The 23,536-nt window shown below is 39.3% G+C and overlaps 1 protein-coding gene across 1 annotated transcript; it reads right to left on the reverse strand.

The window, feature by feature from the left end:
• Window positions 1–992: 992 nt before the first annotated feature.
• KCTD3 (potassium channel tetramerization domain containing 3) lies at window positions 993–23,329 on the reverse strand. Its single transcript, XM_010179379.1, has 17 exons — window positions 23,253–23,329; window positions 21,547–21,592; window positions 20,666–20,739; window positions 20,170–20,228; window positions 19,925–20,005; window positions 19,136–19,273; window positions 17,750–17,840; window positions 14,872–15,062; window positions 10,868–10,983; window positions 7,625–7,712; window positions 7,368–7,484; window positions 6,146–6,316; window positions 4,969–5,124; window positions 3,892–3,988; window positions 2,281–2,465; window positions 2,046–2,184; window positions 993–1,688 (listed from the first exon to the last, which is right to left on the reverse strand). Exons 1-17 carry the CDS (start codon window positions 23,279–23,281, stop codon window positions 1,106–1,108), a joined length of 2,361 nt encoding a protein of 786 aa, XP_010177681.1. The 5' UTR covers window positions 23,282–23,329; the 3' UTR covers window positions 993–1,105.
• Window positions 23,330–23,536: the final 207 nt, after the last annotated feature.

The raw sequence follows: 23,536 nt of genomic DNA on the forward strand, positions 1-23,536 counted from the left end.
AAAATTGTGTTCATGCACAGGTGAATAAAGAGTAAATGAAGGAGTTTTTATGGAGTTGCTTTAACTTTTGCATCCTCTCCATCCCTCTTCCCCACCCTCTCGCCTCAAGTCTAAAAAAAAAAAAATAATTAAAAAAAAGGCATTAATTAACACTTAACTCCAAGCATGCTTTCTCAGAGGCAGAAAACCTCCTAACTCACTCTCGATTAAACACTTGCTGTCACAGCCTTCCCTTTTGCTTATGTATTACTAATCTACAAGCAATAAAATCTGTTCACCACCCACAGCAAACAGCAAGCAGCCCGTGCAACAAAGGTAGGAAATATCATGTCAAGGCACTTGTAATTGAGAATTATTATACCATGACAGTAAACCTACTCCCATATTCATCTCTGTCCTTTTTCCAGAGAAAGTGACAAGGAAGCCCTCAAGAGACTGCCAGTTCTGTGTATTCTGCCAAGCATATTTTTATGCACACTCTCAGTCACAATCAGCAAAACCCATCATCCAATACCACAGATTTTCAGAAAGCACAAGCAACACTCCTCTGGCAATTTATTTGGACTAAGAGGCAAAGTAATATGCTATTTTGAATAGCTTCCTTCTTAACCTGCACAAAACATTTCAGATTTCAGACAGCAGCATACAGAGCAAGGATCCCATTCATAAAACAAGACTACAGAGGCAGCCCTGTGTATTAGGCAAAATCCAGCCAAGACAGCAGCAGCTCTGCAAAGCAACATGTGGCTGCATCTAAAAGGCATCTTCTACTGAGCAACCAAATATTCCTTTTACACCCTCCCTCTCCCCAGGACAAAAATAATCACAACTTATCACATGCCTGACCACGTTTACGCAAGAATGCACACCATATATTTTGAACCAAGTACCGTACTACATTTTGGAGCATTACATAAAAGCCACACATTGCTGTGGGCAACTCTTCAAGGGTTTGGCGGCAGCCAGGTACTTTCTCATAACCTTACGGTTTTCATTCCGGGTATCAGAACAAAGTCCCATTCAAGAAACAACCCACAACACATAATATTATGCCTGCTACCAGCCAGAGGGCACCTGCACCTCATCTTTGCCACCAGTCACGTTTTCACAAGCCATAGTCTTCCCAGGATGAGTCATTCTTCCGGTGACGTGGTGAAGCAGCTGTCTTTGTAGGCGATGGAGAAGCTGCAGCAGGTAATTCAGGCCCACCTTCAGCAAAGACTGGTGCAGAGGCCAGGAGAGGCACTTTCTTCCTTCCCAGGAAACCAGCTCCTTCAAACCCCATTTTCTTTTTGCTTTCTGCTTTGGCTTCACTCTCCTCTTCAGCTCCTCTTCTTTTGAGATCCAGAGAACACTCTGGCAGACGGTGAACCTCTGTACCACAACACCCACCTCCATCTGTCACACCTGTGCCTCGCACTTCAAGTGCTGCTGTCAGGACTGCCTTCCTCTCAGTTGCACTGACCTCAGCTGCTGACTTCCTGGCCTCTGTCTGGCTTGAATTCCCATTTGCAGGAGCTGTTTTTTCTGTTGGGCTTTTGCTGGATAAGTTAAAAGCCTGGAAGTCCCGGTAACTGTGAAAGCTCTCGGTCCGCCTTGCTCTTGCCAGTAGGGGGCTCTCTCTGTATGGCCTCACAGAACCATACGTGGCTGTTTCATGGATTGTTTCATGGTGCTGCAATTGGAGGCTTCAAAAAAGAAAACCAACAACCAAGGACAAGATGTCAGCCTGAGAATAGAAGCTGGTTTTTCTGTACACTCTGCTCCCACCCACCACTGCAACTCCCACTAAAATAGCCATATACTCATCACAATCCTCACACAAAGGTGTCCAGATGGCTTACTTCAAATTTTCATAGGATACTTTAACCCAGACACATATAAACCAACAGAAATCGAGGTGCATGCATGTGTAATTCAAGATACTCAGGGCACAGATACAGGGGCTCAGCTACAGCATTCGGGTCACCAGACCTCTCTTTGCCTACCTGAACTTTAGGTAAAACCTTTGGTGTCTGCAGCAGGTGCCACCCTTGCTGACTTACCTGGAATTAGACTCCCGCAGACGGTTTGGCTGAACTACTGAGGTGGCAGGACTGATGTTGGGTGTAGCACAGCGAGATGTACTTAAGTCACACTGGTCAAGCAACTTGAGCAGCTCTTCCTCTGTGGGGCCACCAACATCTGAAAGAGACAGCTCTTAGTGCCCAAGTCCACTTACCGTAGTCATGCACATGTGAGGACAGAACCACACCGCAGACCTGGCATAACACAACTTACCTTTGTCTTCACTTTTATTAACCATGTCCATAGCTGTGGTCAGATCCCACATCTGGATGCTGCCATTTGAATGCCCAGTGAAGAGGTAGCGGCGCGGCCGGGAGCCCATTCTGCTGGATCCTTCACATTCTCGCACAGTAAATGATGAGATGGTAGTGCAGTCAACTGCCTGGATCTCACAGATCCTGCAGGAGCAGAAACCCCAAGTTACCAAAACAATTGCACCTGGTAGAATTTGGCCAGTAAAGTTAGTACTGCTTTGATTATCTGAGAAGGCACCAAACTTGCCATCAGAGAAAGATTTTTCTTCCAGATGAAATTCCTTCCCCTGCATGGCTGGCATGCTGCTCAGCTGCAGACAGTACTGTCCCCCACAGTCCATCTTACTACTTTTTAATTTTTATCAAGGAACCCCCGTATGTTCTTTGTCCATTTTCAGTTTGCAATGATTAGAAACCTAAGGCACTCTCAAGAATGACAGCAACCAGCCCCTTCATATGCGAGACACTCTAGGAAACTAACCTGCAGAAACAGCACATTTAACCACATAAAAGATGCGCAAAACCTGGTAAATCCAAGGTTATCCAACCTATGATAAATCCAAGGTTATCTATACAGATAAATTTTGTCTTATGACAACTGCAATATCACTTCACATGGCAGACCTCCATCGCTTTTTCCCCTTTATTTTAGAAGCTTATGCAGCGAATGAGAGGAAAAGGACTCCCAAAACTAATGCTAGGTCAGACTCCATACCAGAATCTCACATAGTCTGGGTAATTTTTTTCACTGGTTCCTTGTATTGAGCTTTTTACCCAAGAAGTGCCAAAATAAGTCAACTAATAAAAAACTCTCCACTACATACAAATCTAGCCTGAAGAGACAAAAAACTCCAAAAAGTGCATCAGTAATCTGCAGGGCCTCTGTCCTCAATTCAGATGTCAATAGTGTTAATGCATTTTCACCCAAAGTTAGCATGCAAGAATAATAAGAAACACAGAACTGAGATGCACCATCTTTTCTGATCTCTTGCCATCTTCCTACCCTAACAAATAGAAAAGCAGCTGTGGTTATTTGGCAACCTTTTTTATTACACTGGCAGCAACACAGCAGAATATTATGAAGTGAAGCCTAAGTAAATAACTGTATAGCTGATCTAGAAGACAGTCTCTTGGTTTTAATGGTTCTAATATCTTCAAAGACAATTGTGAAGGAAGAGAGAAACTGCTTCCCTGTCTACTTTTGTGAGCAGCAAAATACCTGCCACCAGCAACTTAAGCATTAGTTTTGAAATTTAATGCGGTAACCATGGCTGAGACTTACAGATTCTATAGAGGCACACAAATGTTTGTTTCATGAGCTCAGCAGGTGAGCCATCATGAAGTGAGTCTCTGATATCACATTTTTCAAAATGCCTTTTGGCTTCTAGGTGACAGCAGATCACAAAGCACAGTTCTGTTACCAACATGCAAAGTAGAGTTCAGTCAGAGCTGTCAAGCACATTAGAAACTTGCTAAGTGCATCTGCATGTATCCCCAAAGGATAGGAAGAGACCCTGCCATCAGAACAGTCCTGCTCATTTCTCACTTAAACCCCTAAATGTGGGGGTACCTTTTCCCAGTTGAAGACAGCCTTACAAACAGCTTATTGGTGATGGGAACAACTTTTTGGATAAACACCTGTTGATCATCACGTTCACCAAAGGGTCCTAGAGAAAAAAAGAAATACAACTTGTTTGTTTGTTTCAGTTCACTCACCCTCTTCCCCACACAGTCCTGAAGACCCAAACTCAAACCAGTATGACCACTGCAACTTAAAAGCACCAGGACCAGGGAACTAAAGATGACTAATAGCTAGAAAAAGCCATCCACTAGTTAGAAGCCTCTACAGAGAGATACAAATCTTTTTTGTTCTTTTGTTTAAAGGACACCTTGAGTTTCCTGCATGTTCCTGGAGGAATTACTATGTCAGTACAAACCCTACATTAGGCCTCTATAATAACAATAAGTACTTTCTTATTTTCCAGCTCCTAGCTGTCTAAAGGCTTAATCAGATTTCTGGCCATAGTACTGACCCCACCCTGTGTTCACAAGGCATCAAAGGTTCATTTGCAAGACTCGGACCACAAAGGAACCTAGACTACCTGTCTCCCCGTATTTACTGACGTGCATTCCTTCAGTATCTTGCTATAGCAATGTGCTACCACTGTTTGCCTCTGTAGTTCCAAAGCTTCCGTAAACTTTGTCAAAACTTCAAATTCATTTAAGAATTTTTCACATGTGCATCATTTAACCCCAATTGAACTGTGAACTGCAATTTGCAGTAGACCCAAATCTTGCTATGCTCATCTGCTTTACTATAATCTCCTGTGCTTTCTGTTATTCCCTAGTGAAGCCAAAAGTGAAATGCTACATCACTTTGCTCAAGGAAGAGGCATAGTATCTGTGATAAAACGTTTTTCTTCCGTTTTTCTTGCCTTCAGAGTAAGCCCTCAAAGTGTACTCACCCTAACAGTGAGTATTTCCAGGTGAATCTTACAGATCCCTGCCATCTTTTCAAGAGGAGAGCAGTATCTAAGGGCTTACACCCATCAGCTGACTTGCATGTTACAGGGCTGAAGATCTGTTAAATCTTTATGAAACCAGTGAAAGTACAGGCTCAGCACAGCGCATTCAAGAGGTACCCTACCAATGTCATTTCCAGAACAGTAACTGCCATGACTCTCTGCTTCCTCCAGGGATAAGATTTTGAATGATGCAAGAGGTGTTGAGCCTGGCTGAGTTGAAATCATGCCCCGGAACCGAGTCACTGTCCACGTCCGTACATGATTGTTATCAGCACAAACTGAAAAGGAAAAGATGTACAATAACATGTATAAGGGATGACAAAAAATTTGAGATAAACTTCTCTATTGATTTCCATATGATAATTTTTCAAGACTGAGCAATCAAGCAGAATTTAGTCAATGTCAGGTCACACAGCATCATCTCCAGACAGTTATCTGACAATCTAGAAATTGTTGCTGATGTCCTGTTTTCTATTAGTTTTGTCTATTCCCTCAGAAATTCAAGAAACTGAGGCAGGTAGAACACAACATTAAGGTCTGACTGAGTAAGCACCTCTGTGTGAAGATGCTAGGATAAGACATGAGAGCAGCCTGGCAGCAGAACCCCCATCACACAATGGTGCTCTTCTATTTCATTCATCAGTTACTCGGTTTTTTACATACAGATAAAAAAAATTAAATTGGAGTAGCAGCAGAAAGTAAATCTGTTCTATCCCTGGTTGCTGGACTCTGGGTGAAATAGATTCTTACAGAAGGAGGAATGTTTGCATCTTCCCTGAAAGCCAGACACTTTCCTGAGCATAAGATAGGACAAACACAACAGCACAACAAAGACTAGGAGACTGCTGAGAAAAGAAGAAACACAGACAGCCCTTTGAAGCCGTGGGAAGGCTTTTTCTAGGGCCCAAGAGGAGATGGTGCACATTTTGCTGCAACCCAAAAAGCTCCTGAATGGCTATTAAAAAAAGACAAGTCCTTAAGGACCTGCCCACAACAATAATATTTGACAGGGATCCATCTGTTTACAAACGCTTTTATTTCCACAAATGGAAATCTTGAAATAAGACACAAATGAAAGAGTGCGTTGTTCCAGTATCTGGTCAAATAAAGCTTACACCTTTTACTTGCTAAAGGCTTTGAAGAATGCTTACTTTAAGAAAGAGAATCCAAGCAAATCTTCCCTCCTTCCACCAATCTTTGTGGGAACAAAGCAAGTTAAAAAGCAAGGCATACAAACATGTCATTGGTCAGGAGAAGGGGAGAACTGCCAATACAATTTCTGTGAGAAAAAAAAATTACCTGATACGAGGTGTTTCTCTGAGAGCATGATCTTCGTCACAGGACTTCGATGAACTGTGAAGGTCTGAAATAGCTGAGGCCCAGATCCAACCGTTTCGGGGTGCTGTACAATCACCCTCACTGCTCCAGAGCTGGTGCCATATGCAATCTCAATCCAATTGCCACTTACACCTAAAATCAGGAAGAATACAGTTGTTCCCCCTCAGGAATGAAAGCTTGTCTTACCGGGGCCAGGAAATGAGGAAAACAGTATTTGGAAGATTCCATAGTAAGATAGATACTAACTTTAAACACTTTACTCATTATTTTCCCATGAACAGAGAAGATGTTTGGCTACTCAAAAACTCCAGAGTTTTGTTCAATTCTATACTACACTCTTCAACACTGTCTCAACAGCAGCCTGCTCTCCCATTCTCTCCTGCCTGCTGGCGGTGAAAGAAGAGATTTATAAGAGTCATACAATCAGAAATTTTGGCACTTCTCAGAGTGATTCAGTCAATACAAGCCACATACAGTTTATTTTTCTGCATTAGTGGGAGGAAAATGTGAGAAAAAAGGTGAGAGCAGGGAGGATTATAGTTTAAAAGGTCACTTTAATATTGACACAGGTACGCAAGTAACCAGTTTCTCCCAGTTTGTGGCTTTTTGGAGGTTTTGCGTTGTTGGTTGGTTGTTTTGTTTTGGTTTTCTTTAATTTAAAAGATAGCTGCACTATGATTATAAAAGAGTGTATAAACAAAATAGCCAAGAATCATTCAGCTGTATATGAAAATGGTTTATAGTATATTGGTTATAAGGTTAGATCAAACAGTCTTTCCCTCCTCTCCCCTCAGGTTGACCACAAATTGATTCAGTGAATACAATTCATAATCTAAGCATATATCTTGTGTAAAAGGCTTAAAACCAGCAAAAGGTACATTATACACAAGTATTAATATACAATGCATTATGTTATTACATTATACATTAATGTATAATGCATGACATACAAGCATATGCACGCATACATGTAAGTACATGTACCTATTTAAGAACATGCCCAGATGTAAAGGGGAAAAGAGTTACACCTAGTGCTCATCATTCATTTAAAGAAGATTAAAAGAAAAATTGCTCATGTCTGCTTTAGCTCTGCTATACAGTAACAGAAAAAGTCCATTTAGAAAAAAGGAAAGTCCACATCTGTAACAGACTCATAGTGAAGAGACAGTGATAGAATACTGACTTGTTTTAGGTGTGAGGTAGACACTGAGCGCCGTTATTGCATCATTGGAGGGATCATGGTACAATTCTGTCACTAGAAGATCATTGTCTTTCATTCGCAGTGGGAACTTCTGCATGTCTGTGGGAAAGAGACATTTGTTTATTACCCTGAATAGACAGAGTTGTTCTGATGCAACTTAGACCAACTAAAGAGATTCAGAACAAAGCTGCTCACTCAGTACCACCTCCTTTTTATTCTGCCCTGCCCTCACTTCTTACCTATGTAGTAGATAGAGCCGTTGTTACAGCCCAGCAGCAGAAAAGATCCAGCAGTATCATAGCTTGTGATAGGAACAACATCCTGAACCTGGTACAAAGAGAAAAGGAAATAAATAAATAAATAAGTTAGGTTGCTACTTTCTCCATTCTCAGACATTTTCGGTACATTTTGTCGAAGAACACCTGAGCTCGGTACTGGTCTGAAGCTGTTGTGCGCACACACGCACATACACTGGAATTCTTAAAGTAGACTGGTAGACTATATTCCTCTACCAAACTAGATCTGAAGTCATGGAGTTCAGCAGAAGTGTGCAGACAAGTTAGCACAGCTGCTGTGGAATATCCTTTTCCATGTGAAGGAACAAAGCTTAGAACATTGCAGCTAAAACACATCTTCAAAAGAGGATTTGTTTTTCAATAGGCAAAATGAACGTACTTCACACTTTCTGTAATGTTTCTTCCCTTTCTGATAACTGCTTAAGAGGTTGCTGGGTAAAGGGACTAGATGCTACCTCTCTAAGCCTTCCATTACCCTCAGTTCTTGTGTCCCTCTGCCAGCCCCCTGGAAGTCTCAGCCTCTAGCTGACAGGGGAAAAAAAAAATAACGAGGGGGAGGAAATTCTTCCCTCATTGCAATTTCTCACTTCCAATACACATCCACATCAAGTAAACTGGAAGGCAGCCCTGTTGTATTTTACTTACTGGTCTACAGTTTAAGGATGATGGATTAAGTATGCCCTCTTTTTGCACTCCTTTCCAATTACTGAAAAGAACTACTATTCTTATCTCAATGCTTTCACACAGTACTTTTTCAGATACAGCTGTTTAAGTACCCTACCCTCCCCACAGTCAAATTTATACGACGCCTAATTAAGTAAGGCATCTAATGATCTGGGCCACGAAACTTGGCTTCAAAAGATTAATTTTTCCAGACTACTTTAAAGAAGTAGTACAAGAGCAGAAGAGCAAAAAACTAAACAAAGTCTCAGCATCTAAGAGTCTAACAATAAAAGAACACTGTACTTTCTGGTTTTGTGGATCAAAGGAATACACTGAAGCTCTCCCATCTGCAAAGAGTTTACAAAACTAATGAAAGTAGAGACAAGTCATCAACAGATACACCACTTTAGTTGTCACCCTGCAGAAGGCATAACAACTGAAAGGAGAGATCTGAGCAAGAGGATCCACAATGCTGCTGACAGCAGAGATTGACTGACTGGGTCAGAGAGATGATACAAAACAAGGAGTCTTCTGCATCAGTGATAGGAACACCAGAGGCGATTGAGAAGTTGCACCTGCCAAAATGCAAACTTTCATTAGGAAACAGAGCAACTCTATGCAACAGTCACTACTAAAACACAATCAGTGAGAATCCCCACCTCGTAGACAAAGTTTTCCTGTCATATGCTACTGCTTTATGTTACCTCTTATGCTATAACACTAAATATTCTGCTTCCTTTAAGCTCTCCTACACTACAAATTTCATTACTGATACATCTAGCACCTATCACCTCCTCTCTTTGTTGCATGCAACTGAAACATTGCCAGAGGAATAAGTACTAGGGAAACTACCTCCACTAGGCTGCTCAGATCTCCAGGATGAGAAGAAGATGCCAGAACCAATTAAAGACAGAGGTCAGAGTCACATCCTCAGGGTGTAATACACCAAATACAAAAATCAGTGTAAGGAAGGATAGCTCTGCACAAACTAAGCCTCCTTAAAGTGAAACTCAGAAAGGCATCAGGAAAGAAAGCCTGAAAGGAAACAAAGTTCTTGGTCTGAAATGGTGCATTGGCATATTCTGTTCCTCAAAACCTCCCACACTGCAGCAAGTATGATTACATGTTAAGTCAAGAGCTATGGGCAACTCATGGAAAATAGTTATATATATTCTCAGTGAGGAACGTGAAGATCAGAGGTACAACCCTGCTGCTTAAGTCTACTGGGGTTCTTCGAGAAGAATATGTTCTAAGCAGAGATCAAATCTATAGGAAGATGGGTTTTTTTTTTCCTCCTTACTAAAAAGCCTGAGTTGCAGAAAGGACCTTGAAACTGTTTGGATTGGGGCTTTTTTTGTTTGTTTGTTTTAAGTTGTTGTTGTTTTTATGGTTTTTTTCCCCCCCTCTAAAAAAAATAATTGGAAAACAAGAAAACCTTGGTTTTAGGACATCCTGGCATATAAACTGATCTTAAAGATTTTCTACTCTTCAATAAGAAATGCTTTCACCAAAGGAACAATCGGTCAAACTGAGTAACTATTAATGTGATCAGAAAGATTTCTGTGGCTCCCCCTGGAAACAAAGAAGATGAATGGGACATCAGGTTTTATTCATTACAACTTCAGAAAATATTGTCAGACACCAGCTTGTCACATAGCATTAAGCTGTCTCTTACCAGAAGGTTTTGCAAGGCACCAATAGAACTCTGAAGAATGTTTAGTTTGATTCAAGACCATGCTAACATGTCTGTCTCTGCTACAGAAGCAGGGCTATCCCATGCTTACTATCTGTGTTATTTGTTGGCAGCAGTCACTTAAGGGTGAATCAGAACTTAGTCAGCAAACAGGGCAGCAGCCTCAGGTCAGTTCTGCCTCTTGAGATTTGCAAGGCAATTTTGGAATTTTTATTGCATCCAGGTTTTGTGCCACAAAATGTACATCTGGCGTGTTACAAGCTTTATTAGTCACATGAATGTTCGACTGTTTTCTCAGACTCATACAGGCTCCAAGGATCTCTCTATTTGATATGTATTCTGCCAACAGGAATAAAGTCAGTGCAGTCAGAAGCATCCACATGCAAGACAGATGTCTTTAAAGCACCATGTTTATTTCTGCTGGAGAAGAGCCTCCCATTGTAAGACCACTTTGGAGATCACTAGGTATCAGACTGCCGCCTTGTCTTCTTCTTACAGACAGTGCAGAAATTGTTGTCATACATTCCCCACAATTTTTTTAATTTCCTATGATCCTAGTGAATTTTTACAAAGTTAGTAATCCCCAAGGGGACATACATACACATGATATTTATTACTCCAAATCACACCACATCTTTTTATTTGAAGCCTAAAAAGCATGCTTGGAAGTACCACCAAACAATTCAACATTCTTCTCACAGCACAATACTCTGATACCAAGGTGGCAAACTTCTGCGACAAACATTACACATGCTTTTAGGTTATTTTATTCTCTTCTTACTAGAAAGACATACCAGCTTATTACAAGTGATGTGGAAAATTGAACACACCTGCCAATGCTGAGTCACAGCGTTCCACACTCCCACTTTCCCTGTATGGCTTGTAGCCACCAACTGGTTGCCAATGAAGAAGAGAGCATCTACAGGGACTCCAAGACTGAACACTCCTACAAAAAATGAAGAGTCTATGAAGCTCATCTAAAATAAAGAGAAAAAAACAGTAACAATGGACTCTCTCTACTATTATCATGTGTCATTTATCACAGTAGCAAGTAAAGAACAGCCAAAACTGGGTTTGAAGTGTGCTAGGTGAGGTACCATTCAAGCAGCAAACTGGGTTCCATTAAATTAAATGGCAGTGCGATGTCATCTCTGCTGATGCAATCGTTACTTGGGAAGGAGAAAGGACGCAAGAGAAGGAAGAAGAGCCCATGTGAAACATACATTCCTTATTTTCCCACAGTCATAGAGTTTTCAAATGGCTTTATACCTCCTAAGACATTAAAAAATAAATATAAACCTTACTACAGCAAGCAAGATTTTTTGGTGGTTTTTCTAGGATTTTTTTGGGTTTTTTGGGGTTTTTTTGTTTTATTTTCTTTAAACTGTGACTATTAAGTGTCATTTAAGAAGCAGTAATTTCATGGTTTTTGCTAAGACAGACAAATTTGTGCCATACTAGTTTGCAATTATCTTTTAAAGTATTACAAGTTCTCAATGCCTTTTTTTTTTTAAAAAAAAAAGTCTAATCAAATAGACATAGCCTGGAAACGTTTTAGAAGCTAAATACAGCTACAAGGCTTCATTCTTATTCTTTGGAAAAGATTGAGCAACCCCAATGTGACACTACTTAAATCTATTTTAGAAATACTTGAACCTGAAAAAAATAAGCAGCCTGTAAAAGCCTGTTTCTCATTTTCTTTCTTTCTTTCTTTTTTCATCTCCAGATCTTTAAGTTTGGTTACAGTCTGTGAGCAGAGTACAGGCTATTAAAAACTGAAGCTATATAGGGAACCAGTTTCACCAGTCATCAGATACTATTCAGTATCTGGAAGATAAGACTTACCAGCAAATGCTGGCCTTCCAAATAAAGCAAATGTGGCATCAGGAACATTTCACATAATGAAAATCAAAACACTGTAGAACATGGCAGGCATTGATGACTATGGTTATAGAAGACCTTAACATCTGAGCTTTTTGACAAAAAATCTGTCCTCTCTTTAGAGCTTCCTAGTTTCATTATAGATCCAATATGAATATTTTCAATTGAACTGCAGTTTTAAATAGCATACTACATTTTGTATAATTTATTGTATCATGTATTTAAAAGTTACAGCGAACTACAAAGGTCTAAGATAATTTCCAACTTTGTCAGCCATGAAGTCGAGCAAACTGGCCCTGTAAGTAAGTCTGTAATTCCAGACTAAGTTTTACCGCTTGGTAAGTACAAAAGTTGTTACTACTGGGGTACATTACACTACCAAGCGCCAAGCTTCACTGACAAGTTTCCTATTCCATACTGCTCGCTCTACATATTTATATTACTCCTCCCTAATATACTTTCACTTCAGCAGACAGATGTCTTCAAAGCAAGAGTACCCAACAGCTGGAAAATTTCCCGACTTTGTTCTGGACAAATTCAAACGAACAGAGTGCCATTCCCAACCAAGAGACAGCCCTCTGTTACACCCCAAGAGGGAACCTCAATATACACTTATGCTTTAATTAGGATGCTAAGCTGTTTTCCAGGGCACAGCACAATCATTTGATGCAGATAAGATTCAGGAGTACAAGGCACATGAGAAAGGCAATAATAAAAAATCCACAGAAACAACTAGAATTGATTACTCCAGAGAAGGGTGAGGTTCAAGGAAATCAAGGAAGACAGCTTGAATGGTCTGAAGGAATTTGAAGTGTCAGTCCTGCTTAGGCTCAACAATCTTGAGACCCATCCACAGGGGAGACAATGCTATACATAATGACAGGCTCTTGTCTTAAGGGTCCCTCTCAGTAAAATACTGCTTACAGCAGCAATCCAGCAGCAGCATCTTCTGTAAGTAATATTGAAAGGAAAGAGAGTGCTCTGGGAGAGCTATATCACAAAGATGTCAGCCCACACAATTTTCTGAGGATGGTGTCGCCAGGCTCCAATGACTGTTTGGAACAAGTAGTTTCTTTCACAAGATGACAGCAGTGTACTACATCTCTAACACAAAGCAGGACTGCAAGCATTTGCCACTACAAGAAAACAAGAAGCTACAGTCAAGTTATTACTACTAGGCACAAGAATATTTTAATTTTTTTAAACCAAGCAGAATGACCTATTATCCAAAAGAGGAACAGTACATTTTGGTCAATGTTAGTTGGACTAAAGATTCGGTCCTGTATGCACTTTCTCCTTGCTCTGCCCCCACCCCAAGTGGCATTTTCTTTGTTCCACAAAGTCACTTCAATGCAGTACAGCCTGTTTAGCAAAAGTGCTTCCTTCAGTTTTGTTGCCATATTCATAGTCTGAGTTATCAGAACCTTATGATATTCGCATATTTTAGAGTTTTCAGTTGAAGTAAAAGTCCACTTATGTTTTTTGCATCTCTCTGCATTTGATTTCCAAAAATCCAAGATATTGCTCCACGTATCTTCTTGCAAATCCCAAGGTAACACAAGCAGCTAAGCCAAACCAGAAAATGCAGGAGGAATGTAATAGCATAGTGCTTAAAGCAATGCCTATTACAGGAGTACAGCTGTCACGCTAACTCTTCCCTCACTTTAAGATTTGGTCAAAGGGAGCATAAGAGAAGAAAAGGCTTTTTAAGTACAATATTTACTCCCTGTTTAATAGAGATATTTCACACTCAACTGTTAGACATCTTTTTTTTTAATACCACGGAACCTCCTTTTCTCTTTTGCTGACCATGATGCCATATAAGAACTCTGAGTATCAAATAAAAGAGCAGTATACAGCTGCATTATCTCATACAAGACCTTTGTCTTTCCCCATCTTCAAATCTGACTTCGTGTTTCCACTCATTCAAGCATGAAAAAAAGCAACAGCCGTTAACATAGCTGGAAATTGCCTGAGATTCTTTCAAGTAAGCTCTTCTTTTAATGGCACATGGATGAAAACTTGAATTTGGTTATTTTGACTTGAATTAATTCTCAACTACGGAGATAACATCCAACAACAAATTTGTTCAACATTATGTTTCAGAGAAAAGTGTCCACATAAGGAGACTGCTGTCATACTTTGTTAGCAGTATCCACTGCCAGAGGAAATAGACATTACTGGAATAATAGCAGTTATTCAAACACCAGGGATAACGCTAGAGGAAGTTCCTAATATCATTCCCTTCACTGCCTCCCAAATATGCCCTCTATTTGAACAGCAGCAAGTCAGACAAGGTATCAGATCAGTACCAAGGAATTTTTACTGCTTAAAATGTCTTCTTGCTGTTTCTAAATCCTCCATAATTGTGTGTCCTTCAGTGTCAAGGTGCACAAGTAGTAATTCCTGTACACTTAGGGCAGGACTTTTTCCTTACTTAGACACGTTATAAAAAGAAATTTTCATGTTCCATATTTCATTTACAAACTACATTTGACAGAGAACTGAAATCTTTTCATCATAAAAACCAAAAACATATGGGTTTAGGAGGACAAAGAAAAGAGCAGAATCTCTCAGTATCTGTAGCTTTCCATCTCAGAAACTTAGTTCCTTTGTCCTATGGCCTAGGTGCAAATGCAAGTCCAGAGAAAACTTTAACTCTTAATTTGCATCTTCAAACACAAACTCAAATGGACCACTAATTAGTTAGTATCTGTTTAGTAAACAGACTACTCTTTTATTCTCCATCTTTTTGATTTTGAGAAAGGATTCCTCTAGCCCGACAGAGAAGAAAGTTATGTTTTAATAGGCTGCTGTACTATAGCTTGTTGTGTCACTTTCTGAAAGTGGATACTGAATACTATGGATGATACATACCTCAAAATAAGGTCATAGACTTCTTTTGGGTTAACCACACACACACAAAGAAAAAAACCCAGGCAATTATAGTTACCAATTTCACTGCCACTACCACCGTCTTGAATGCTCCACAAGATTATGCTACTCTCCGAGGCAACTGCAACCATCTTATCCTTGTCTCCATGAGGTCCTCCAACTACCTTTGCATTGAGAGCCACTCGCTCAATTGTCCAGTCCAGATAGGGGCTCGTGAACACCTGCTGCCACCCAGATGACTCTTTGATTCTGGAAGGGCAAAAGAGGCAACAGGGAGCAGAGGTTAGAGATTCAGAAACAGACAACTCAGTCTAAGCCTGAACCAATGTGAATGATCTGGTCTTACAGGCTAAGCCATGAAACTTCAAATTCCAATTAAGCACTGCAGTTTGTAAGAGCTGCATTTTCCTTTTCCTTAAAGTATGATACCGCATACTATTTCAGTGCTTTGCAGATACTAGAGCTCTGTGGTGGGCTTTTTCCTCATATAAGCACATCTGATACAGAATTTACAAGATCAAGCTAAAAGCTTGGTCTAGACAAATGCTAGAGAATGAGGTTCAGCATAAGACTTTAGAAGAAATCTCTATTAATTTCCAGAGGCAAGATGTCTTATATATCATGTAAGACAGCCAATCACACCCTAGCATAAAGCTGTGCTATCTAGTCACATTTTCTGTTGATAGTAAACTGTAAACAGGCAATACTGAATTGACTATAAGCTTTATTTTTAGAGAATTATTTGCATGTGCAATTTTAAAGACCTAAATTGTCGTTTGCTAGCATCATGCATCTGATTTAATTTCAGGCAACAATTTAGATACATTACAACTGAGCTAAAGCACACTAAATCTCAGTAGTCAAGTTATAAAAATGTTAACATGGAAAGCAGAAACATAGCATTTTTTGCCATTGTTGCCATTTTTTCTCTTCAGCATCGTATCCTGCCTGAAGCTGAAGCACCACAGATGGCTGTGCTCTACCCATACGGCATGCAGAAGTTGTAAGGAAGTGAGTTCAAAGCAGGTTTGCAATAGCCTTTTGAATGTAACCAAGACATTCTTACAAGCTTTATTATCAGATTTTAAAGACTTCTGTCAAAAGTTCTGTTTTAGTGACTTCTGTCACTTCAAATGAAAAAAAACCAAAACACTGTATTTAGGATGCTCTGTGATTTGCTGCAGCTTTTTACTAAAATAATTAACTTAAGTATTTAAATAGTATCTGTTACAAGAAGCCTAAAAGAAAGTCACAAAACTAAGTATCTGACTATATTTCATTTCTTACTGAGTGAGATTCACCGTCCAGTACATTACAAATTACCACCCACTTTTTTAGAAGTGATTCTGGCTAAAATTCAGATGTTGCCTTTACATTAAAATAGTACTGATGAGACAAACCACATCATTTGACTGCACCACAGTAGCATCATGTAAGCAAGCTAGATTTAAATTTGTGTGCAGAAGGCAGTAGTTTTAAGTGTGTGCTGTCTCCTCAAACACTAGATATTCAAAAATGTCTGGGCAAATTTGCCTGTAAAGCCATAAAGAACAGAGAAATACTAAGATACAGCAGAGAACGCGGAAAAAACTGTTACCAAAAGTTGTACAAGAGCAGAATGGAGGAGGGAAACACCACCATGTTCATCATGTTGGGACCATGTCACCATCATACTCCTAGAGTTCCTTAAAGTTCCAAAAGAAAAAATATACTCAAGACAAGACAAGACTGCTACCTTGAGTCATTATGAAGAAAAGCAGCATTTTAAATTGGCATGTTGACCTGCACCTTCTTTCAGCAACCATTCAAGTTTGACGTGCTTCATCAAAAGCATCACTAATGACTTAAGTTCAATGGTAACAAGTCTTACTAACCAGGAGATTACCAAGCAGGAAAGAGGCAGAATCTCTGACTTAAAGTGAGCTAGCATACAAGGAAAACAGTCACACAAAATCCTAAGGAGGGGACAATTAGCATAAAGACAATTGCAAACCATTGCCTCTTTCTCCAGTCAGACCATATTAACCATAATTGAAAACAAGAACATTAAGTAAAGCAAGAAAAGCCACATTTAGTACAAATTAAAGCAAAACAAATTGCAGTGGTGCACACAAGAGACAAGTTAGATGTGATTTCAGTTACAAAGTTTAACCAAGTAAATTAGTATTCTGTATAGTGAAAAAGGCAGAAAACTATGGCTTCAGCTTGGCAGTAAAGAAAGAAGCTATTCAAATTACACTTTATTATTCCTTCTGTTTCTGAACCACACTGTGACAGCAGTGTTTGTTTTTGGCAACAGCTCTTGTTAAAACATTACTTTTCATTGAAAAGACAGCTACCAATTAAATCAAGTCTATCAGATGTGAAGTAAAGCCAACTTTTGTAATATGAAGGTGTTACTTATCTACACCTGATCTTAAAAAATAGCCAGTATGTTTACAAGATATTTACAAAACATATAAAGACACTTTTCAGCCATCCAGGTGAAACAGCAAGTTCTTAACAGTTCTGCTAAGCCAAAAAACCTGAAGTTTAAGACAAGGTACATCACCTACATAGCAAAAATCCATTAACTGTTACAAGTTCTTTTGACAGTCTAACTTCACAGACTGTCTTCAAACCCATACAGTAGGGAGAGCTTTTTAAATTAATCTTTCCTTCAAAAACCTGCTTTAAAATAGGCTTTTGAAACAGTTAAATTGGAGTCTATTATTTTTACAACAGCATCAAGAATTTACATCAAAGCAGCAAAATTTGAATTCCTATCAAGCAGTCTATTTGCATGAGCAAAAGTGGCAATTCATATTTATAGGAGCAGACTAAATGCATGTGATCCACTGTCATTTCAGAGTAAAGCGAAGTTTTTGCTTTGCTCATAACAAATTATCATATTTCTTTTTAGATTCCTATAATATGAGAAGCAACTGTATTCCTACCTGTAGCAAACAGCAAAGTGGGCATAGGCAGCTACTATCCAATTGTGGTGGCCAGCTACTATTAGGACTTTCCGTGGGTCCACAGGAAATCCTAAAGACAACAACAGAGCTGAAGTCAGTCAAGTGATGGGTATTAGACGATAAGCAGAGACATCTATAATAGGATAGAGCTTTCTGCTAGGATATGCAACAGAAACTTTGATAACGAAGTTTCTCAAGAAACATTTTCAGCTAGATTCTGGGTAGCGATATTACTCCTCACAAGCCTTGTAACTATTACAGTTCATGAATGGAAGGAAGACATTTCATCTCACTCACTATGAAGCGAAGTGTTCATAAGGAGAAAAAGGCAAGCACATGCCTCAGTTTTAAAGCCTGCCAAATTGGTAAAAATTTGAGGACTCTTTTCAAATAAGAAACAATGCTTTCTTTTGTAAGTGAGTAAGTGTAAGAACACTAAGTTCTTTCCAAATAGGTGGTGAAACCTTGCATTATTGTTCCAGAGTGTTAAATTGAAATTTCCAATACCTCAGAATACGAATAGCTCCTCCATTCATTATCTAGTGGGAGCATGCCTGTTTCTGATCTATACGTACATTAGGTTTAGCAGAAATGTTGGATGACACTGGAAAGCAGTGGTTATGGTACTTCCCGCGTCAGCTCTCAGCCTTGATATGCTAAAGAACTAATGCCTAAAGACTGCATCTTCTATCTCACTCTCCCCAGGACTGCCCTCTTCCAAACCTGCAGCTACTCGCACAGAAGAATCAGCAATTCATATCCAAGGCTTATTTTTATATTACCTGGGTATAGATTCACCTTTTAACACACTCTAGATTTTCCTAACACTGCTACAATTTATAAGACTATAGCAGAAATACAACACTTTTAACAGCATCACTTTGCTTGCAAAGTCAAAAGCTGGAAAATGAGAATTCAAGCCCATCTTATTTACAGTTTTTATATATTTTATATGAAAAGTACTTTACATAGTCAAACAACTGAAGACTACCTTTACTCTAAAAACTCAACTCTTGTAGGGCAAGGAAAGCAACAGGAGCAAGAAAAAGAAGTGCGAGAGCAGGAAGGAGGTCCTGAACAAAGACCAAAGAGACACCGGTCTGTCTGTTTTTTACTGTGGCATTAGTGCAGTGTAAGGCATTTGTCTAAGGGGCCATACTAATACTGCATGAAGAACTCCGATTTGCCTTTCTCTCAGCCTCATGTCTTGACTGTGCAGCACTGAGCCTTAAATACTATATAGGGAGTAGTGTTTAAGTAAGTATTCAACAATCAGACTGAACCTAGAAATAGTCACTCAGTTTTGATTTCCCAGTAGCAATCATCTTTGCAATTTGTTTTGGCTTTAAAACTGACATTCCTCACCTAGTCTGACTGTACCTTCACCAGTACCAGCAAGTGTAGGTTGGACACCTCCATGAATCTCACTTTCAGAGACATTTTGACCAGTTCTAACATCAGTTGGTGGCCCAGCAGCATTATTTATTTTACGATTGGGAATGCCTACAAAAAAAAAAAGAGATGTTTTGTCTCACTCTATAAACTTTAGCAATATAACAGATATTATCCACTTTCAAAATACAGGATTAATACTTGTCTAAAGTCTTAATGCATCTGCTATAAAAATTAGGCAATACTGTAACACTGAAACAGAAAATGCTTTTCCCATCTACGTTGACATTCACAATTTAAGGAGCTGTCTACAGAAAACTTGTCAGCAACTGGCTAGATATCCCCTAGACTTCAGGTTAACACATGAACTGTGTTTATTCCTACCAGAGAAGTACATATCTAACAAGTCCTCACATTGTTAAGGAAAGCCCATTTGAGGCGATTTGTCATCTAGCCATAAAGTAACTGTACAAAAGCATTCCATGCTGATATTGCTTAACTGAAACATACTTGAAGAACCTCTGCTGTAGTCTACTACCAAACACAGCCTGCTTAGGATAAGCATGCCACAATGCCCTGCCCAGCACACTAAATATGCCATTTCATACAGTCTATAGATAAATGCCTTGTTTTTGAATCAGAATGATCTTTCCATAGGAGAGCCTTCCCTGGACAGTTTGACAGCTAGAGTAACTACCTCAGCCAATAGTCCCCACAAACTAAAGCAATAAGTGACTGCAAGCCCATGAACACAAAAAATACCTGGAGGAGGCAGGTAGCCATGAAAAAGGACACTGCCACAAGATGAGCGTTCCAGTTCTTCACATAGTAGCAATCTTCTCACTAAGGAGGAAAAGCAGATATTACCACAGCTTTTACTTCCTAGGAAACATTACATTATTTCAAATAACCTCTGTATCTCCAGGGTCACAACTGCCCAGGACTTGTAAGTGGTTTATTACTACAGTAATAAATACAAGATTACCTCATATCAAAAAAAAAGTTACCTAAGGGAGTGATTCCATAGAATTCAGCTTCATGCCTGAGAACATTAATACTCACTCCCCTAGAGAAAGAAAAAGAAAAACAACAAAAAACACAAGGCCAAAATGAGTCAATACCTCAAATATAAATACTTGCATGTAACGAGATACTACACAACATGAACATCAAGCTACCTAACATTTAACAGAAATACCACTAAATGCATTCAACATGTTGATGTTTGAGATTTCAAAGTGATTTTAATATTAATTATCTTTCATTAAAAAAAGGATACAGAGATCATAATGAAATACATTGCCAGAAGTGGTTTAGATTACAAGAATCCACTAACAAAATATAATGTTACCATTTCTAGACATGGCCCCAGATCTACCAGGGAGTTGAATCATATACAAGGCACACAACTAGATGAGTAAATCTAAACAATTCTGATTTGAAAAAGTTTTCTAATGCACCTGACCAAATTAATTTTCACTTGAAATAATTAGAACTTCTCACCTTAAGTCTAACTCCTTTGTGCGAAGAAAATTTAAAATGGGCGCAAATGCTGCTGGATCTCGATCAATAAATATCTGCAAAGAAAAGCTGCTGTACTTAAACATTACCATGGAGCAACCATCAACTAAGATGCTTTCCTATGCTGAGCATGGGACAGAGGAGTTGAAGTTGAGGCAGTCAGCAGACAAATATAACCCAAAGTTTTTGGATCTCTCCTTTGCTTTCATTATTCTGCTGCCATCCTCTAATTCAACATTCTTTAAAGACTGCTGCAAATATATGGCACTTAATATACGAGGTTTTTTTCCCCAGAGTCTCCATAAAGGTCAATGGGTACTCTTGACTTTCTATCATCTTCAGAATACAGTAAATGCAGTAAGATCAAGATAATTTTTAAAAAGTCCAAACATACGCTAATTACCATTACAACTACAATCTTAGCAAATTACCTGTGTGCCTTACTATCACTAAACATCTCCATAGCTATAGTTTTCCATATAAGAATATCATATACACAGAGTCAAACGGCAGTTTTTCTATATATATTTGCCAACAAAAGTTACATTTCCATATCAAGATTATTCAACTACATATGCAACAGCTATCTAATGAAAATTACCTCTCTCTCTGCATTACAAGAAGTAGCAGTTTTCCTGTTTAAAAAAAGTAAAGTTGCTGTCTCTACACTGGCTGTACAATGCAGAATGAGCACAAGAATACACACATTGTTCCAGCTTCATTTATCTTGAAACTTCACAAAAGTTTAAACTGACTCAGGCAGTGTAACTCCCATTAGCACCCGCAGTGAATACTCTTTAGGACAGAGCCTAACTGAAAGCATAACACTAAATTAATGAGTTATTAGTAGGTTTATTACTCACAGCACCAGTTTCATCCTTCAGCGTTGAAATTCTTCCACTCAGCAAACTGAAACACAGAAAATCTTCATTAGATATCCCTTAGAAATGTAATAACACAAATACAAGATAGCAACACTCTTGGTCAGTTTGCTCTCTTTGTGTATTGTTGGTTGCATTTTGGTAAAACAGTGCAGCTAAGCAAAGAAAACTGACTTGGTAAGGCAGAATGTTGGGGCCAGGGTGGTTGTGAAGTTACTTTCCTGAACAACAGAGCAGTGCATGCACACCTACGGAAAGGCAAAGAGCTGCATCATAAGAACCTTCGTATTCCCAAAGAAAACAGACATAAGGCCTAGCCTGAAAGATGGAAGAGTTCTCCCAGGCACCTAGAGGGCTGCATAGTTTGTTATAATCTAGTAAATAGGTAAAAACCGCTAAAGTAAAAAGGAAGAGTAAACAATCCATTTTGCAAGGACTTACTGGGCAAGAATGGGGAGGATGAATTTTTTTTTTTTTTTTTAGAACACAATGTTACTACAAAGTTTCTCTCCCATCAGCATCAGGTCAAAGTACTTTTGCTCCAGATTTGTAGAAAATACAACGCCAAAGCCTTGTTTTACAGATAAGAACCAAACTAACTAATAGAAACAGTTTTATTTCAAGATTCCATCCAAGTCTGGGCAACAATTACCTCTGAGATTTTCCAGTACTAGATGACTTTCAGAAAACCTCCTTAGATAGTGTATTTAGTGAGGAAAGATTTGGGAATAGCATGGGACTTTTACCTATTACTGGAGTACAAACAGTAAGCAGCACAACCTACAGAAAGTAGTGACAGAAAAATTAGCAGAAGGACATTCAATAATTCATAGAACCACAGAATGGTTCAGGTTGGAAGGGACCTTAAAGATCATCAAAGTCCAACCCCTCTGCCATGGGCAGGGACACCTCCCACTGGACCAGGCTGCCCAACGCTCTGTCCTTGAACACTTCCAGGGAGGGGGCATCCACAACTTCCCTGGACAACCTGTTCCAGTGTCTCACCACCCTCACAGTAAAGAATTTCTTCTTAGTATCTAGTCTAAATCTACCCTCTTCCAGTTTAAAACCATCCCCCCTCATTCTATCGCTACCTGCCCTGGTAAAAAGACCCTCCCCAGCTTTCCTGTAGGACTCCTTTAGGTACTGGAAGACTGCAATAATGTCTCCTCAGATCCTTCTCTTCTCCAGGCTGAACAGTCCCAGATCTCTCAGCCAGTCCTCAAAGTGGAGGTGCTCCAGCCCTCTGCACACCTCCACTATGAGAACCGGCTGTATCCCAAGTTAAAACCCTCAAAACTTTGAGTTAACTCAGTATACAGCAGTAACTCAAAAAAACATTTAAAGGCAGTGCTACTGTGCACAGTCAGTAACATAACAAGTGGTAACACAGTAATACAGTCAGTGGCATCTCCCCTTCCTGCAGATTTGAGGCCTTATTTCCACAACACTCCATCTAAAAAGTTACAACTCCTCAGCACATATAAGCTGCCATAGCATCATTCAAGACAGAAGATGCCTTTTGGATGGCAGCTGATTTCAAATGAATCTGTTCCACTGCTTGAGATGGGGAAAAAAGCATTAAGGAAAAAACCCCACTATTTAGAGCATAAATTAGGAACTGCGAACATGTATATTTAATAACTGTTAATTTGTCTTTATTTAATGTGATAATGTATCATAAATACCTGGAAAAAAAGGAGTCTGGAATCCACATAAGCGTTTGTCTTGAAGTGCTGAACCTAGAAAACCAAAGTTACAAGTTTAGAATCAGCTGTAAAATTCAAAGGAAGTCTGCTTTATCAAAATACTTTCACTTGTCCTACAAGGCTGGTATCAAAAGAGTTTGGGAAGTTTGAGAACATTTAAATGCCTGCACAGAGTCAAAGAGGTGCAGATTCTTTGCACAGATTGTCCTTAAACAAGAAGCAGGACTGTCCAGAGGCCCCAAAAGTATCATCCTTTATATGTT

This window comes from Mesitornis unicolor, unplaced genomic scaffold, assembly GCF_000695765.1.
Source record: "Mesitornis unicolor isolate BGI_N332 unplaced genomic scaffold, ASM69576v1 scaffold53530, whole genome shotgun sequence".
Taxonomy (NCBI): domain Eukaryota; kingdom Metazoa; phylum Chordata; class Aves; order Mesitornithiformes; family Mesitornithidae; genus Mesitornis; species Mesitornis unicolor.